General features: G+C 39.9%; 1 protein-coding gene across 4 annotated transcripts in view; it reads right to left on the bottom strand.

The window, feature by feature from the left end:
- Window positions 1–728: 728 nt before the first annotated feature.
- The window catches only part of DPY19L3 (dpy-19 like C-mannosyltransferase 3), a 74,187-nt gene continuing 54,954 nt past the window's right edge, over window positions 729–19,961 (bottom strand). For 2 of the 4 annotated variants that reach the window (XM_088830850.1, XM_055412351.2), the window contains 4 exons: window positions 15,992–16,074; window positions 9,032–9,164; window positions 6,393–6,551; window positions 730–4,897 (listed from right to left, as the gene is read on the bottom strand). In XM_088830850.1, the coding sequence (XP_088686976.1) occupies window positions 4,736–4,897; window positions 6,393–6,551; window positions 9,032–9,164; window positions 15,992–16,074 (537 nt within the window). In that variant the 3' untranslated portion in view covers window positions 730–4,735. Of the gene's footprint in view, window positions 4,898–6,392; window positions 6,552–9,031; window positions 9,165–15,991; window positions 16,075–19,961 lie in introns of all 4 variants that reach the window. The other 2 variants (XM_088830849.1, XM_055412350.2) reach the window with 2 other exon arrangements.

A 19,961-nucleotide genomic window follows, 5' to 3' on the forward strand; every position in this document is an offset into this window, starting at 1 on the left:
TTCAAAGAACAATCCTATAAAGCAAACATGTAAGTAATAAATTAACTGAGAAGGGGTACCTCCTTGGCAGCCCAGTGGTTAAAACTCTGTGAGTCTATGGCAGGTGGCATGGGATTGATCCCTGATCAGGGAACTAACATCCCACATGCTTCGTGGTATGGCCAAATAAAAATAATAAAATAGTTTAAAAATTAACTGAAAAGGTTTGAGATGAGTTTCAGATACCTCTTCTGAAAGGAGGGGCAGAGAACTAGCATTTTATCTGCTCTGTGCCTGGTGTCACTCGTCAAATTCAGATTCACATCTGATTCACATCCTGAATCTCTCGCTTATCTGTACTGTTTGCAATTCTTAATTTGCTAGAGCATTCTAGCAACATGTACTTAACTGTAAGTGTAATGAAACTGTATATGTATAAAGGGTCAGTATGAAATATCTGAGATCCCACTGCCATTTTCTTCTGTTAGGAAGTATACCTGTCTCCCTGACCATTTTTGTTTGGAATTTCAGTATCTGCTTTGAACGACAGTCAATCACCTTTGTCATCTATACACTTAGCAAAAATGTGAACCATTGCCCATTCTCCTGAGCTACTAAAGACTGAGAATTTGATCAAGAAGTAGAAACAATTCCAAAGGTCAAAACAATTCTGCTGATAGCAGCCTTCTCTTTAGAAACCTTAACTATAACCTTGAGGTTCAAGTGAAGCAAATAAGCAGCTAGCAAACCAAATTTTGTGAAAAAATGAACCCCTTCAACATTAGCAAGCACAATTAAGACCTTGCCACATCCATCTTTAGTGATGATACTCTATTTAGCACATATTTAATACACTTCAGTAAGCCAGTTCCTTGTTTTTGACCTTCAAAGAACTGAGAGAAACTCATTTTGTGTAACTTAAAAGAGCTTTATTCAGTACATAATCTTCATACAGTTCAGTACAACAAATTACAAAAGCTCTTTGTAAGATTTTACCCATAGGATATTAAGTACAGAAAATGAATTGTCACAAGAAAGTAAGCCACTCTCATTTTCAAAGCTTTTCCCCATGAACAAACAAGCACTCTCTTTTATGTCAAAAGGTTGTTGTATATAAAGCATTTGGGAGCATACTGGCCAAGTTATATAATCTGAGAACATTTTGTCTTCCTATTAATTCCAAGGTTTAAATGAAAATTTAAAAATGGAATATTTCTACGTTACTTTAGGTAAGTTTTGGCCAAAGAGGAGCTAAAATTGTTACAATGTTCATGTGGAATCAGAATAAACATTTTCAGTTACTTTTAAAGATGCAGGTCAAATGAAACACTGGTCTGCAGTATATACATATGCCCTTGCCATCACCAGCACCAACCCAACACATACAAAGACACACACACTCACATAAATACATTTGTCTAGTTGATCTCAGTGAGGTCAAGAAAATCACCTTTAAGTGGACAATAAATGACGTAGATAATACCTAATTATGGTCCAGGATAATATATCTGAAATGAATTCCTACTTTTAAGTCTGTAATAAAGTGACTGGAACCTTTCAACTTGAGTAGATCAGTCACTGTGATCAGCATCAGCAGCTAGTCATTTAATGAAGTTAAGTAGGTCAAGGCGGGGAATCATAACTTCACATGTATAATTTGTATATTCATTTGCTCATCTTTTGACATAAAGCTGAGACCTTTCCTTTGCATAAGGGTTCAATGACTGTGGTTTTATTCTTGAATAAATCATACCAATAACATGCTTTGGGTACATTTTAATATCTTCTGATCAGTCTAGATTTTTTTAAAAGTGAAATGAGGACTAAAATAAACAAATTTGTGAAGCAATCTAAGCTCATAAATTTTCTTGAATTTTAAGTTCTCCCAATATTTTATAATTTTCCCAAACACAATTAATTTAAAAGCAGTTTTTACTAGCGGCAACGCTTATCAAATATGACCAAAGCATTCTAGCTAACTTTCACAGAAATAATCCTTTTGTTTTAGATCAAAATGTCCTGGGTTTATGTTGAATCGTGTATTTACAACAGGAAGTAGAGCATGCACAGACAAGCAGAGAACTCCAAGGAGGGAGCTGAGGCCTGTGAGAACAGAGCAGCGGGGAGCAGCCCCCAGGGGTGCTGGGTGGCAGTCAGTTTACATGACGATGGAAACTATGAAGGGATCTGGTGAGTTGTGTCAGTAAAGGATAATTAAGAGCACTTACTGTACTTAGTTTCTTTTGAATGCTAACTCGGAAGCAAAATCAAGTGGTATTTCTATGCATAAAATACAGCCATAATTTGAGGTCATTATCAAATATTAGCACAGCCACTGAGATCCATGTGGAAAGGACCTTGGGCTACAGGTCACTTGCTTTGGCTCGGCAGAGAGCCAGGAGTCAGCCGCTTTCCCTCTCTTTCCTCCTGTGTACTCCAAGAAGAAGGTCATAAAAGAGAAAACTGAGGAGCACTAAAAATATTTAACATGATTCATTGAGAGATTTGGTCATCAGGAAATAAAAACATCAACTATACATGGTCACAGTGTTTTGGAAAGAGTGTATGTATGGATTCTGTCTTGCAAGATTTTTTGGCACTTTATATTTTTCACTAAAGACTGAACACTAAGTGTTTTGGCAACAGATGGCACCTAAACCATGAAAAAAAGATTACTGTGTGCCATCAATGCAGTGATAATAAGCATAAAAATTTAAGTACACGTTTCTAGTATATTGAAACTCCAAATACCCAAATGCGTAGATTATAATACATATAGAAATATTTAAAATAAATCAAAATATTTCTGAGAAGGTAATGGGGGTTTTAAAAACGTAACTAGATAGTCTAACATACTGTACCTTACATGTGCTTGGTTTCAATTAGAGTAAGGCACTCACTGAAGAATGGACTGACCCATGCTGTCAGCTACAACAGGCATGCATCATTACAGAATTAAAGTTTTAGTACTGATTAAAATGTTTTATTATTGTATTATCCTAAACTGCAGTGGTCTCCAACCCTATTAAGGGATACAAGATATAATTCAGGAGTTTCAGTTGCATAATTTAATAACCCAGCTACTGTCAACTTTTTATTTAAATAAGTTGTGATAAAAGCCAAGTGTCCTTGAATCCAACATGATAGTGTAAAATTTCTTTCTGAATATTGCTTAATAAGTAGTAGGTGAATATAAAATCATTTGGACATGTGATATATCCATCTTCATGCCTATAGTGACTTACTTTAATACGATTGTGAGGAGAAACATTTAAATCATTTCCAACTGGCATGAGAGATGAAAGTTAATTTCATTAGCCATCTTGATTTAGTTGAAAACACAATATGCTTTTATCAGCAACTTTTTTACATGTCCCTATCATTAGAAATTAATTATAAAAGCAATTATCAAAAACCTTTTGAGCAGGTACAAGGTATACATAATCCTCTTCATTGTTGTTCACAAGTAAGCATGACTTAGAGGCACTTGGTTACCTTTGAGTAAAAAAAGAACAACCTATCAAGGGCCCTCACAGTAAGATTGGAGACCACAAATCAAACCTAGTATGAAAATGCTTTCTGCCAAAAATATCATAGTTGTAAGTTAGTTAAGATACAACATTTAAAAAATAGTAAGACTCTGCAAGGTTCTAGGGTGTAAAAAATACAAAGGCTAAAAACAAAGAGTTTACAAAATCTTGCAAACCCAGTAAATCTGAATGAGTAAGAAATAAAGAAAAATTTTCTTACTTGCAGGATAGGTTAAATAGTATCAACAAGTTTTAAAATAATAACACTAAACAGTAACAAATTCGACTCAGCTATGTAACATTGCTGCTGCTTTAAGGACTTACAATATGGAATTTATAACCCTTTTCTGTGTCCAGCATTAAAAGATGCATGCACATGCTCATGTACACACAGACACATATGCTGAAGTGCTACCCATTACATTTCAGACAGAGCACAACAAAACATTTAGATATATACGAAGACCTAACATGATCTTTCTTTAAATAGTAAAAGCATGACAAATGGAAAACATTATAAAATTTTTAGGTGAAACAGGCCAATAAAGAGCTTTTTAAAAAGTCACCAGTTGGTCTTCACTGGAGAAGTAATATTAAATAACTTAATTATGCATTTCCTCAATTCGATTCAACTATAGCTGTTGTAAGTCAATTAAAAATCAGAAGTATTTCAAATCCTGAACAGGCTCTGGATTTACATCAGGATATGCAACTGTTCCAGGCTCCCTAGGTGGTGCTAGTGGTAAAGAACCCACCTGCCAATGCAGGAGACATAAGAGATGCGGGTTTAATCACTGGGTCGGTAAGATCCCCTGGAGGAGGGCGTGGCAACCCACTTCAGTATTCTTGCCTGGAGAATCCCATGGACAGAGGAGCCTGGTGGGCTACAGTCCATAGGGTTGCAAAGAGTCAGACACAACTGAAGTGACTTAGCATGCAACTGTTCAGGCTTCCTACAGAACACTTACTGTTCTCCCCAACAACAAACTTCTAGATCACTTTTAGAAAGTGGAAACATTTAGGCTAAAGAACATTCATGAAACAGGACAAAGACTGAAGCTTGTATAAGATACTTTCCAAGATGGTAATGCTTGTGTAAACATTTGTAGACTTAATCGTATCACAGCTTTAAGGTTCGGGCTACCTAATTACCTATGAAACATCATCTGAGTTTCATTATGATGGAGTTTCACGTATCAAAAATAGAGATTGAATAGAAAGCTCTGTTACTTGTTTCTGGATAGCTTGTAAACGTGGAATGTTTTGTTCTGGAATACTCTAGTGAAGTATGCTGTGTAGGTGGGCAGGTTTTTTTTAATCTCTTCACAGAAGCGAGGGTGGCCTGCAAGTTTCAAATCAGGATCGTTCTCTCCTGGGCCGTCCATCATCTAAAGTGAAAACCAAACCAAATACAATTTGGGAAAAAAAAAAATCATATTTACAAGACAAACATAAGTAGGAATAGGGACTGAGTTTCTTTAAGAATGACACGCTAGTGAACTTAAACTGAATGATGTTAATGTCACCTGCTGCTTGGAGATCATCTGGCTCATCCTTTCTCCCTTTGGAAGTGTGACCCAAGGCTGAAGAGGAGAGTTCTATGTCAAACAGTGTTCGCCTTTAATGGCAAAGCTAGAACCAGAACTTGGACCTCCTTGTCCTGAGGAACACACCACACTGTTCCTCTCACAAAAATTAAATACAAGAGAAGAATTTCTATGACCAGAGAAAGCTTTTCAACTCATTAGATGGCCTTGAAGCAAAATTTAAATGCACGTATTTGGTCTGTACCTTCTCTGAATTCAGGATAGTTATGGACAGTTATTTACCTTGGGCAAAAATCAAATATTCTTTTTTCTTCCCTCAGCTTTATTGAAGCATAACTGACAAATAAAATTATATGTATTTAAGGCATATAACTGGTGATTTGTTATACATAAACACGGTGAAATTATGACCACAATCAAGTGGATCAGTACATCTGTGTTGATCAAAGGATATAAGCTTGCCTTTATAAGATGAGTAAGTTCTGGTGACCTAAACGTACAGCATGGTGACTAGTGTTAATACTGTACTCTACACTTGAAATTTGCTAAGAAAGATCATTGAGTGTTCAGAATCTCAAATTCTGTCGTTAAGTTTTTTCTTTTCAGAGTCAGGCTAGATTTATCATCCCCCTGACCATTTTAGAAATATCTATCAGCTTTTAATACAGCACCAATAGTTACAGCAAACACCATTTCTAAAGGGTGAAAATCTTCTGTTGCTCTATCTGGCATAGCTCCAAAAATATTTTCCCTCAGAAGGGAGAAAAGAGAAGTGTAGCTTGTTTTCCTGCTCTGGAGTGTAAGCTTGGCTGCAGAAAGCCATCTCTGTGGAAGTGTGTCAGAGGATGAGAAGGGACACCCAATGGGAGAGCAGGGAGAGAAATGAGATTCTATCATGGGTGGGGGCGGGGTGGGGGGAGGGCGCAGGGGTGGCAGTGATGTGGAGATGGGGCACTGCAGTCATTTTGAACGAGCCAAAATGATGGTTTGGAGAAGCGGTTTTAAAAGGGAGGTTTTCTTTTTTCACTTCTGAAGCAAAACCGTAAAAAAAAAATTCTACTCAGAGCATGACCCAGACCAGGTGAAGACAAAGTTGCTTTATTTGGTGTGAAGCTGGGGACTAGAGCCCCACTCCCATCTCTCACGCTGCCCAGCTCCCGTGGCAAGTATCTAACATGCTAAGGTAGGAATTCTGCAGAGCACAGCAGATGAACGCTTGATCTACCACGGAATTCTGCAGACACTTTCAGTCTAAAGGCTGTTACGTTCCTCAGGACTCACCCTGGACCCTCTCCTCCCCGGGACATGCCCCGTGTGTGCTGGCTGGCATGCTTACGTGTCCGTTGGCGACATCCAGCAGGTCCCGCAGCCGGCAGCCCCGGCGGTGCCTGCGCTCGTAGCAGATGCTGTCTTCCAGGATCACGTAGTCGGTGCCAAAGGACCTCAGCAGGGCATGCACTTCCTCTGGGGCCCTCTTTGCATATATCTGATAAACCTTCAAAAGGAGATTAAAAAATGGAATAGGGCAAAATACCACTTAACCGCTGGGGAAGTTAGTCAAGGACTATCTATCGATGCAACTTCCCCCAAGGGCGAGTCTAATCACAGCCACCCAGCTCCCTCACCTCTTCCCGTGCAGGTCATCTCATTCACCAACAGTCCTGGGGTGTGTGGGACATTTCAAAAAAAGAAAATTGTTGGCAAGGGGGAGAGTGAGTTATGTTGAATATATTTGGATTCAGACATCAAAGAGGTCTGGATTGAGAATGTATTACCTTGAGTAATGACTATATTCATTAGTAGATGTTGATTCTAAGAATGCTTCAGCAAGGTAAAGAATGAGGTGAAGTGAAAGTCGCTCAGTCCTGCCCGACTCTTCGCGACCCCGTGGACTGTAGCCCGCCAGGCTCCTCTGTCCATGGAATTCTCCAGGCAAGAATACTGGGGTGGGTTGCCATTCCCTTCTCCAAGGTAAATAATGCGATTTAGTAAATAAGACACGACCTCTCCTTTTAAAAAGGGGACCTTCAGACTAAGAGGAATGGAAGGGACTTTGGAGGCACAGATACGTGTAAGGAGACCCAGCTTCTGATGATGGCAGCTGGGGAGCAGGACCCTCACAGGGTCCCTGGACCCGGGCAGGGGCAGCACCCATCCTCTGCTGCTGCTCTGCTGCACTCAGCTTGACCGGCAGACCCTACACTTCCTCTCTCGTCTTTCCTGGAGGGAGGGCAACGTGCAGTGCTCAGGGGCACTTCAGTAGGAGGTGTCTTCCCCGTCACCGCCCGCTTCACACACCTGGAGTCCTGCCTCCTAGGACTTGGTGGGGTGGGGGCGGGGGGAGGCTGGACAGGGTGGGGGCGCGGGGCGGGGTGGTAATGAACAGAGGCGTGCTTCCTGTGCTGCCCACTGGTTTCTCATAGGTCTCTGACTTACGAGACTGGTTCTGACCACCTCGGTCAGCGTGTCCGGATGGACGCTGCGATGGCAGAAGGTATCTGTTTGTCCTGCTAACCCTGTGAGGTTAATCCTACCTACTGTCCAGCACCGGCCTCAGAGTAATGCATTTCAGGGACTTGAAGGTCATGACTGAGGAGGCGCACTGGGACCTTCAGGGCATCACTTTTTAGGGCATGAAACAGCACTGGGGTAGGGACTGGATCTTGGAGAGGATGAAACACAGCACTCCCATCTCTCGAGTCAAAGCAGTGGCCACCTCCTGGCTGAACTTTGGAGTCTGGTGAGCCAGGTACCTTCCCCTCTTCCTCGAGCTAACTTGGGGCTATCTGGAACATTTGGGCCAGTTGGAAAATTCACATTTTAGCCGGAATCAGACAGTTCTCTTTAAAATGGAGGCAGTAAAAATCATTTGCTTTTAGGCTAGTTATTAATAAATTTCATCCCCCCAAAAAGACTTTTCAACAGACTTTCAGCCACCAAGATGAAGAAGTCACTGACAAGAAACACTAAAAAGTCTGGAACCCCTGCTGGTAAGGACTAAGATAGGCACCCTTCTGTAGCACTGACCGGAATGTAAAGTTGGTGTAATTCATACAGACTTAGGAATTCTATCTCAATAAAAATGCCCATACCCTGTGACTCAGCAACTTCACTTCTAAGAATCCGATGTACACTTTTTACCTGTGCAGAATGAGCCCTATACAAGTATGTTATTTGAAACACTGTTCATGGAATTGCAGAAGACAGGCAAACAACCTAAATGGTTAAATAAAATTTGCTATTTCCACATAACAAAACATTAGGCAGCTTTAAAAATTGCAAGGAAGCTGTTGATAAACCAATATGGAACAATCTCCAAAATATATTATGTGCCCAAAAAAGGAAGATGTAGTAGGTTAGTTCTTCTGTTTTTAAAAAAAAAAGAGGGAAAAGAATATGAATTTATGTGTGTATATACATACACATACATTTGTACATACATAAAATTGCTGGTAATGTTATTTGCCTCCTGGGAGAGGAACTGCTAGTTGAAAGACGGGGTTGGGATGGAGACTTTTCACTATGTTCTCTTTTGCATGTTCTGAACTTCTTAACTGAGTGTTCCCCCCTACACACACACACACACACACACACACTCACACACACACACTCTCTCTCTCTCACTCACACACTAGAAATGGCCCATAAACAGTGTGACCAGTACGGCTCGCCCCCTTTCCCTGCTCGCTCCAGTTCCAGGCTCCGAGGGCTCCATCCTCAAACACTCTGTCCTAAACATCTCAAGGTGCGCTTCTCCTCGGGTGCTCTTCTAACCCGAGAGGAACAGAAAGCCTAAACAGCACGACTTTAATGGATGGGGCAAGTCAAGGTCTAGGCTCCGGAGATGTGAGTCCTGCCAGGCACTTTGGTTGTGCCGTCCCCTCAGGACCCGCCAGACAAGCAGCCAGAGCGCCGGCTTTGCCAAACACAAGCCAGCCCATGGCTGCCCCGCGAGGAGCCGGGTGAGGTCCTCACCGCTCTGGTCCGCTCTCTGAGGCTGCTGTCTTCGTAGTGCGGGTGGTTGGTTAAGGTCCGTCCCGTGCACAGCTTGACGCCCGCCAGCAGCTGCATGCTTCCAGCAAACACAGCCTTCCCTGGAGTGTTAGCGCTGAAAGATTTTAAGAGTCTGAATTAACCTCACTGCTAAGACTTCCACGAAGACAATGCCACACACTCAGGATGACCCGGCTGTGTTAAGAAAGGCTAGGGATGAGTTGGGAAAAACAAGAGGCTGCTGTGATTCTGATCTGCACTCAAGCTGTTCTATGAAATTTTCCTATCTGATTTTTACAATGACTGGGAACTCTCTGATTTACTGTTTTGATGGGTTTACTCTTACAATGAATTGTCTTAGGCTGTGGGGACCTCCTGAGTCTTCTAGGCTCAATCCCACAACCCTCTCCTGCTCCTGTTCCAAAGGGACAGCTTCTAACGAGAGGCCTTCGAAGACTGCCAGTGCCTTTTGTATTAAACGTAACTAAATGGGCTGCCTAGAGTAAAACAAATTATGCTAGAAACTGCAGCTGGCCGTGAGTTGATTCCAAGGGTTTTTGGTTAAAACAAGAAAAAAGGATCACAGATACTACTATAAATTACTTTTCAGAAAAAAATAACTGCTAAAAACAAAAGAACACGGAAAGAAGATTCTGAACTAGCAGATATCTTATTACTCGGTATGAAGCTATACAACATTTTTGATGCGGGGCAGAAGGATTTTATGTATTCCTCTCCTTTAGTCCTGATTATGAAAGACTGCATGCATCTTAAGGAGTACAGGACATTCTGATACTAAATTATGGTCTCACTTTCCAGTTATCACCAAGCTGTGATTCTCCGCCTCCCCATAGGGTGTGAGGGACAGCTGATGGAGGGCCAAGGGAAGACTTCCTGATTACTGTGATACCGTGAAAGCATGTTTTCCTTTTCCGCCTGGAAAAAAATAATCTTAGTCATTGATTCAATTCCCTTCCATTTTTTAAAACCCGGGAGCTACCTTCAAATCAATGAGGTGTCATTTTATTGTGAAGAACATAACAGTTGTTCTATGGACTCTCTCCTTAATGCAGACTTTCCAGTAAAGGTCCACTTGAATAGTGTGAGATATACTCACCCTTCTTGTGTTAAAAACAAGGAGTTGATGGCTGCTAGGGCGAGTTAAAATGGACATAGTCTTTTTGAGAAGGAGTCTAACTGAAATCATTAAAACTCAACATTCATTGCAGAAAAAGCCAGAGCATATCATTCTCAATGTTTCGGACATCGGGGCATGAAACTTGCTCTAATGTTCATTCTAAGAGAAGCCTCATCATATTCATATATTCCATGAGGATGTTCTACTTATTACATTTTTACGCTAAGACTATAGCACGAATGCCACCTAACAAAGGCCTTAGAATGTCTACAAGCAAGGTATTCTACAGCTCAAGCTGAAACACTGACAAATAATATACTTTACAAAAATGCAATACTTTCTAACAATGACATTCTCGTTCACTTGAATTCCAATAACCTTTCTTAAAGTGATAGAATCACAGTGAGCACACAAGGAATGACATAGGCTGCACCCTCCCTTATTCCTGTCGGACGCCAGAATGGATTGCAAGAGAAAAACTTGTACATGAACCTGGCTGTGCTTCACAGGATATCATCATTCTGACAACCAGATCCAGGAACACAGGCATAAAAACATGTCTGCTCTGTCCCCCACCCCGAACCAGCAATTTAGAAGAAATTCTTGACATGTGTCCCACATGATCAGGGAAATAGGAGGGTTTAAATGAAAACGGGCAAAGGTTCACAGTTCCTTCGTGAAAGGTTTTCTAAAAATTCAGCTTAACTCAGTGAATACTTACTAAACGCCCAGTCTGTGCCATATATACTGTGCTGTTCTCATTTACAGTGTATCATAATTGCTAAAGAGAATAGATATGAACAAATAAGATGAAAGAAAATGTCACCATTTTTCCAAATCTGTCTTCTTTCCTACTCTTAACTGGCACAAACCATCCTACTGCAATAAATTATACAAAAAAGCTGTCTCTGGGTCCTCCGAACCAAAGAGACATAGAATGTAGGGAGAAGATGCATCTGGTCTCCGTGTTTGGCAAAACACGAGGTCGAGGTGAGAACTGACAGAACCGTCCTGGTCTGTATACTCTTACTGAAATGCAGCAGCTGCGCCGACAGTATCCACTATCCACTCCAATCTTTAGGCTGTCTGAGTATCATCATTTTGAATATGCAACAGGATTCAACATCAGGGAGATGCACAGAGCTGTTTGTAATGTTGGCCAAGATCGCTGACTGGCCTGTTATCTATTCATGGCTAATGAACAAGGCTTCTTTCCCCTTCCTGGGCTATCATCAGAATACTTTGATGAGTTATACAGTTCACAAAGGTTTAATACGTCAAACTGCTTGCTGGGGAGTTACAAGGTTCTACTTGCTTCAGCCAAAAGTTATTACTGAGAGCCTACTATGTGCTGGGCTGGTATGATACCCTGTCTTCAAGAAGCTTACTGGTTGGCAGACTCAGCTCCCACCGCAGGCAAACACTTCAAAACAAACCCATAACTAGTCCACCACATACTGATGACTGCCTTTTGTGGGCCTGCGGCTGTCCTGGAAATGGAACACTTCAGACGCGGCAGGACTGTGGTAAACACGCCTCTCCCCTCTATAGGCTCCGAGAGCACGTAGCTGACCCCACTGGCTACGGTCCCCAAGGCAACAGCAGCCTCCCCAGGAGAGCAGGTCATGTCACGTGACCGCTGAGGGGAGGGGAGGAAAAAGTGGAATGAAGCTCATTCGATTGCGACAAGATTTTCAGGTTTGGCCTCATTAGTAAAAGAGTCAGAAAGTTTAAAAGAAATGTAATCCGTCTCAACTGCAGGTGCTACAATCCTCTGGATTCTTAAGAGTCTTTCACTAAAGGTTCTTGGTTTCATTTTCAGCAAAATACAAGTACCCTAATGCCTATGAAATGGATTTAGATGTAATAATTTCTTTGAAAACGACTGACTACCAAACATACTAAAGATGCTGTTTATTCACGGAATTGTTTGACTTGGTTTTATGTGCTAGCCCTGTGGTAAATCTGGGACATTTAACTGCTCCCTTAAATATTTAATTTTACCCATAAAGCAAATGCAAAAGTAAAACAAGCAAAGTGAAACAAAATGGAAAAAAAAAATCATACATTTTCTAAACGTTAAAAACCTAGGTTGGAGTACTTTATGTTCTCTGTGGTACGCCTGGTGGGCAAAGGGAGCAGGGGTTCTTTGTCTTGACTTAAAATATGCAGCATGACAGAGGGAACCATGGGTATTCTTCCTCCACGGACACTTCTGCTGACACAGTCTGTGGTCTGTGTCCAAAATAGCTAATGTGCTTTTAACCATTGAATGACACTTCTCTATTATAGAAAAACAAAGCAATTTTTACCAATGTTTGAACAAATGATGTATAAAATGAAAGAATAATTTGTTTTTATAGCTCTCTGCCAAGCTCCATAGCAGACTGCCCAACCTGCAAACAATTTATTCTGTAAGAAATGTCACTAAATAATGACAAGGACTCACAGGTCAAATGGATTTACATTATATAATTTAAATGTCATTCTAGGAAGACCTGATGGCATTTTTGAACAAATAATCTCATTTATTTTTGAAGCTCTAAGCTTCAACAAGTTAATTACTGTTGAACTAATGGGTAAACTGAGCATTATAATATAACGTGTGAACATTTGCTTTATCGACACTTCAAAAATTTATAGAATTATGCAAAGGCCACAAAATGATTCATTAAATATAAAAGAGGCTTATTGGCATTTAAGGTCTGAACTTAACCTACATCATATTTAAAATATACTGCAATTCTTTCTGCTTTGATTAAATGTGAAGGAAGTCTGGTCCATTTTTTCAGGCCCATTGAGAAAATTTTGCACACGCAGGCTTCATCACTGGAAAGAAACTATTTCTAGTGAAAATCTCCTATAGCCAAGTAGGTAAAATGTCACACTTCAAAACAGTCAGTCTATCTGAATTACACAATGTCCAAGAAATGTTTCAGGAGCCAAAAATGAAACACTCTAAGGATGCAAAGGAACAAGGTATGAACTACCAATTGCTGTGACATTTGGCCTTGAAGTAAATGTGCTTTCTAGTCACACATAAAACCTACAAAAGTTCCACCTGGGTTCTGCTGAAAGAGATACCAGAAAGTAGAACAAAAAAGGCAGGTTTTTAATCTTCGTATTCAGGAAAAACATCATTAGCAAAAAGGGGTTAATGTAAATCCATACACTTAAATCTACGAGAAAACAGGGCATGCTGCACCTCAGTATAACATGGAAGGCAGGCAATCAGCCCAGTGAACACACAGGTGGGGCTGTGGAAGGCATGGAGAGATGACGTCCTAGTTCTCACAGGGAAGACGCTGGGGGTCTGACTGCAACAAAAGGTCCTCACTGATTAAAGACGAATTTAATCTTCAAGCATCAAGCCCTAGCATCAAGAACATGAGGCAGACTGGGAGATGGTGGTAGCTTCCTCTGAACACTTAGCACAAGAGTTGCCCCATGCTGAAATAGAGAGTCATTTGTTTTTCTGAGTTTCTTCAGGTCACTGTTTCTTGTTCTGACTCATTCTAGAAGCCGGGCAGCCATCCTACAAGGGAAGCTGTGCCCTGACCCCAAAAGATGCTGTCATTACCACCCTGTCAAAGGACAGATGTGAGCATATCACTCTGGCTACCTGAGAACAGAAGCAGACAGGATGGACAGGAGGCGTCTCTCAGTAACAGTGCTGGGTGGGACCAGAGGCCCAGCTGCTGCCTTCAGACAGTTCCAAACAGGCTTTCAGATACACTCCATGAATGCTTAGCCCACAGCCTTTCCTCCAGCACAGCTCAGACCTACTAATGTCGCAAACACTGTGTGATTAGTCAAGGCAGTAGAGTCAAAGTAGAAGGTCATATTTTATGTTTAAAAACAGAAGAAATCAGGACAGGATAAACGAATAGTAAAGTGCATTTGCTTGTGTTTGGAAATGAAGCCTGGACCAGAGCTGATTTAGATGTTGATTTAAACAAATGCATTTTGTGTCTAAACAGACCCTATTTTGACATACATTCATCATCACTTAAGCTTATTTCACAAACATGCCTAGCAGCTATTTTTGCAAAAACAATAATTTAGATTTGAAGACTTTGAAGGGAAAACAGGCAAGATGAGATCACAATGGAACTATTTTTAGGGGAACAATACAAATCCTTCAGTTGCTGAGATCTGTAAAAAGTGAAATAAATCTACGTACAAGTAGAAGGAGAATGTAAGAACAAAGCCCACTTTCCCAAATGCAGACTAAAAGATTATCTTCTTTACACATGGAATAAACTCTCATCCGTAATTTTTTGGAACCAGAAATGTTACTTTAAATAACCTCTGTGAGCAAAAGCATGAAAATAAAGGCATTACAATAAGTATATCCAGTCTGACAGGGCCAAAGATAACTCCGCTAGAATAAAATCTTAATGACACGACAATTAATTCCTAAAAGACTGGGAAGTGGAGGTGGGATGTTTATAATGCTATCCAAGCAGATCTAGAGGGTGTGCCGCCTTCGGGACTGTACCAGAGTGGGCACCCTACGCCACTCCTACCAGTGGTGCAATTTGAAAAACAGAAAGCATCGGCCTCACCTTCAGTTGCGCATGTCATAAATTCCAGTTGACTATAGCTAATGCAAAAGTAATTAGCTTTTCTTTATATGAATAAGCCTTTTTTCTCTTACACAATAAATACTGAAGGAATTATTTTCTCTATAATTGTCTGCCATGATTTAAAGTTAAATAAATAAATAAAGATAAAGCACTGCTTCATATCTCACCACTGGAAATATATGAAAAATTATACTCATTGCATCTAGTCAAATTCAGTCCAACATTGGGACCAAAGCCACATATATATTTCAGATACAAATCTCTATAAAATCCATGTATTGTACTCAAGAGGCCCAAGCTATCAAACATTTACCATCGCTTAATACACAGCAGTGCTAAACTGTACTGGTTAGTAAACATCAGTCATGAGCAAGTGCCAATATGGCTACTAAGATTCTAAGTGATGGAGACAATACAGTCAATGCTTTCAGAATATGTCACATAAGATTCGCAACATCTATTTATGTGTAAATAATTACACTGCTGCTTTTTGGTTATAAAATAGGGAAATACAACATTACAGGGCGCAGGAATGCTGCTTGGAATAAAAGAGTTAATTTTTGCTGGTGGGAGGTGGGTTTTATTAACAAAACTTTGAAAAACATGAATCTCATTCTGCTGCTGAATGCTGAGGTGAAGCAACCGTGCAGGCAAAAATAAAAACCAATGTAACATGAAAGCATTATGCTGTTCAAGGAAGGAAAAGCTCTAGCTTTTGTATTTTAAATTTTCTCTAGGCCTAATCTTGGGCAATATGATCAGTTAAAATGAAGTCTGCACTGAGCTAGTATGCCTCTAATTAACTGTATTTTTTAAAAATGATTAACAAGGAAAGAATACTTTATATGTCAGTATTAATAGAAAATCTGAATGCCATTAAAGTGAAAGAAATGCTGAAGATAAAGCTGGCAGAGAACATAAAACTTTATTTCCACTGCTGTCACTGATCTGAAACACACCCTCCGATTCTGTCTCCCTCTCCATACCGCTGCTTTCCCTTCTTCACGGGACTGTGGTTAGAGAGAACATTTCTTGAATGGAAAGAAATTATTTTTAAGTATAGAGTTTTAAAGAAAAAACTTGAGAATGAATGTATCTTCATAATTAGATTCAGAAAAAAAAAAAACCCCAAAAGACCAAAAACCAAATGAGGCCTATAGTGACTCTTAAAAAGGCACTTTAATTTTTAAAGGTTAAAAAAAAAAATCCTCTTACTTAATCCAGTTCATCAGCTCCACTGTATCTGGATCATAGAATTCTCTCAACTCGGAGAGTTCATCCATCATTCCTGGCCAGAACTGAAATTAAAAACAAAACTAAACAAAAACAAAATCCACCCCCAGACCCACAACTATCACTAAAATTAAAGTGAAAAATGAGAAACTGCATATAACTTGTGAACTAAGTAAACCCAGTAACTGGAATAGTAGAACTCCTTCACTTCTGAGGTCAATCCTTCTAAGTGTAAAGTGAGATAAAGTCTGAGAAAAGTTCCCCAAATCATTTTGAGCTACAGCTAATTAGAAGTACTGGTGTTGCCAACTTTAAAAACTGAGCTTTTATTTTACACTAACAAAAATGCTGTTGTATATGTGTTAATATCTAGTAAAACGTTAATTTGGATACGATAGGAGTGGCAACCATGAGAAAGTTCACAGGATATGAGAAAAATGTGACTAACTAACTTCCTGTATTTATCTTTAAATGCAGAATGCACCCTTTGGAATACAGAATCTCGTTTTATCCATAATCACAAATCCTCAGGGAGAAAGATGATGCAGAAGGCATCATTACCATGAATATCTGTTCTTCATTTTTCTGGTTTAGAGACCTGGCTCAGAGAGACAGATAACCTGATTTGCTCAGAACAGACTGGCAGAGTCACAACTGGAAACTTCATTCTGTCCTATGGTGAGTATATTGTTTGTACCAGAAATCTGGACAAATGGCTTGAATATTAATATAATTACAGGTACAAAGGGAGAGAAGAATATTTGAAAGAAGGGTGATCCAGGAAAACCTGGCACACCTGAGTATTATCTTTATGCCACTGGTGCCTCCTACTCGAGTTACTTAAGCTATGAAAATATAATGCAAAATGCATGCTGAATCCACTGCTTTCGTATTATAACTTGTCTGTTTAATTCAACAATTAATCAAATGTTCATTGTTTTATCAAATGGCAGTTGACTAAAAAGACTCGATCATCTAAATACATGCTAGGGTGAATTACAGAACTCGTGACCGATATTGAAACAGAATGCCCAATAATGTATCTACACTTCGTTAATGTTGTAAATAGAAATTTTCTATTTAAGAACCATTAACTAGAACCAAAGTGGCACCTGACTGGTCTGTGGCTGTTTTTTTAATCCCCATCACTTTCTTATCTTCTTATCATCTCATCTTTGGCCATTTTTACTGCTCATTCCTATCTGGTCTCCAGGGTGGGTAAATCAGGAAAATTGTTGGTGATGGAAAATCAGGTGTCTGCACTACTAATCCTAGGTTTCAGAAGAAATGTAATAAAAATTACTGATGAAATGATAACGTTTGTAAGATTTCAATTACCCACTGTCCCCATTAATTTGATAATAACAGAATACCAACTTTTATTTGAAACCTGTGAATTCAATGATTATCAGATTTTTTCTAGTTTGAAAGTTGCTGTTGTTAATTCTGAAAATATTACAATCTAATAACAGTCTTATGGTACACGCCTTAAACACTGTGTGAAAAAATGCCTAATTAACTAAATGCTGTTGGCTAAATGATCAGCAGTAGTTTATATGAGACTTCAGATATCCAAATAAGTGAATTAACATGAGGGTGATGATTTTATTAAACTCTTGATTTTTGAGTGGAGACTAGCACATACTTTTCCCTTTAAAAGAGGATTATCCTAAGCAAACATAGAGCAAAATAGGTATTATTAGCAAGAAAATTTGAAATCCTCATTACAAGTGCTATGTAAATAAACTTAGATCAGACTTTGAAATATTAGCTCCTATTTCTTACAGATAAATCTGTTCAATAGTTGGAAAACATTCAGTTTCAGGGTAACTGCTAACACACATAAAATCTTTATTGTCTGTGTGATTTTGTATTTTACAAGTTCTGAGAAGCTGAACTATGTAAATTAAACTATTTTATACAGTGAAAGCTGGATGCATCAGCATTTCTCCTGAAGTCCAATACTGAGAGAGGCCTGGCCACCTGTCTTTGGAAGGATTCTTCAGAATTACTACTACTGTCATATGTGTGTGTGTGTATGTGCGCACGTGCGTGCACTCACACACACACACACATAGACAAACACATTCAGTCATGTCCGACTCTTTGCAACCCCCTGGACTGTAGCCCACTAGGCTCCTCTGTCCATGGGATTTTCTGGGCAAGAATACTGGAGTGGGTTGCCACTTCTTTCTCCAGGGGATCTTCCTGACCAGGGACTGTACCCACGCCTCTCGCGTCTCCTGCATTAGCAGGCGGATGCTTTACCACTGCGCCACCTGGGAAGCCCACTGTCTTACTCAGGATATGTCCACAAGGATTTCCTAAGGAAATCACGGCCTTTTCAGTGCTGTCATTGGTTCTTCTCTGGCAATGGTTCTCAAGAGGGGTGGTGTCGGGGGATTCTGCCATACTGGTAAGGGGACGTTTGGCAGTGTCTACAAATGTTTTTATTTTTGACAGTCACACCTGGAGGTTGGTGCTATCAGCATGTAGTGGGTAGAAGGTAGGGATGTTGCCAAGTGTCCTAGAATGCACAGGACAGCCCTTAAGTCAAAGAATTATCTGGACAAAGTGCACACGGTGCTGCCGCTGAGAGGCCGTCCTACGCAGGGGTTTCTCAAGTGTGAGGGTGCAGTGGCGCCACCTGGAGGGCTGGTTAAACCTGGACCCCTGGACCCCACTCCCAGAGCTCCTGACGCGGTAGGTCTGGAGCAGGACCCAACCATCCGCAATTCTAACAAGTTCCCACCTGACGCGGATGCTGCCTGTTTATTTCCTCTATTATGTCCTTCCTCAATTTTGTCCAGAACAAGAGACTTTAGTCCTCAAGTAGCTTTTTAAAAAAAATCAACAGATTTTCAAATAAATATCTGAGACATCAAGGAACTCAGCCCCACACAGAACAGTGGGAGAAAAGACTGCTGGGGTGTGAGTCTTTAGTGGCGAGTCCTGTGCTCGACGCCCGAGAATCAATGTGTAAAGATAAAGTTACCTCCTTCGTCATCACACTTATTCTCTGCTTAATCCTTAGTTGTTGCTTTCCAGATGTTTTTAAGAAGTTTCATTTACTTACAGTAGAGCAATAAAATTCCCAGAGGCAAGGTGGCAGAAATGATCTATTTCTATGTTTGCCAGTATCTGGGAGTTGGCACAGTGGTCTGCCTATAATAGCAAATGTTTTGGTAGATAGGAACATGATAGAACATAATTTTTTGAAATAGTTACAACAGAACTGACCAATACAGTGATTATCAGACACTTTTTCTTAGCCTAAAACCTTTGCTTCAAAAAAAATCTTACATGAAAATACAAGCAAATAATCCCAGAAGCTGAGCTGCCAAAGCTGATCTTTTCTGTGGGAGAGTCCCCCTGCCTCCCGCCACCTTCTTTAGCTACCCTCCTAAATCAGAAGCTATACACAGGAGAGTTTGAAATCTACTGTTCTAACTTAAAGTCTGAAGAAAAAAACCCTAAACTTAAAAAAATATATGCTTTTTTTTTTCTTTTAAGAGAGGGTAAGAGCTTAATTGGATAAAACCATCCAAATTCCCTACCGAGGTAACAATTCAAGATGTGAAAACACAGACTCATGGTCTTTTATGGAGGAGTCTCAGAACTGAAACACAGTTAATGCTGTTTCAGAAATCAGTCAACTGAGAATATGAAGAATTTCTTTACTTCCTGCTGAAACTGAAGGACAGATCACAAAGCTAATCTTAGACTGTATTTATATGTGCTCAGTCCTCTTACACAGATTACGTTAGATTTTAAGCATCTAATAAAATGTGTAGGTTAAAGTAAGATGCATTTTAAGATCTTACTCTATCAAAAGCAGGTAATGGGGAAAACTAATTTTTCTCAAAATAGGTCTGAAAACATCTTTATTTTCAGAGTTTGTATTGGCTGAATAGTAAGTCAGAACCAAAATGAATTAGAATAATTAAACTGT

Source organism: Moschus berezovskii, chromosome 22, assembly GCF_049115385.1.
Source record: "Moschus berezovskii isolate FMDL1 chromosome 22, NW_MosBer_1.0, whole genome shotgun sequence".
Taxonomy (NCBI): Eukaryota; Metazoa; Chordata; class Mammalia; order Artiodactyla; family Moschidae; genus Moschus; species Moschus berezovskii.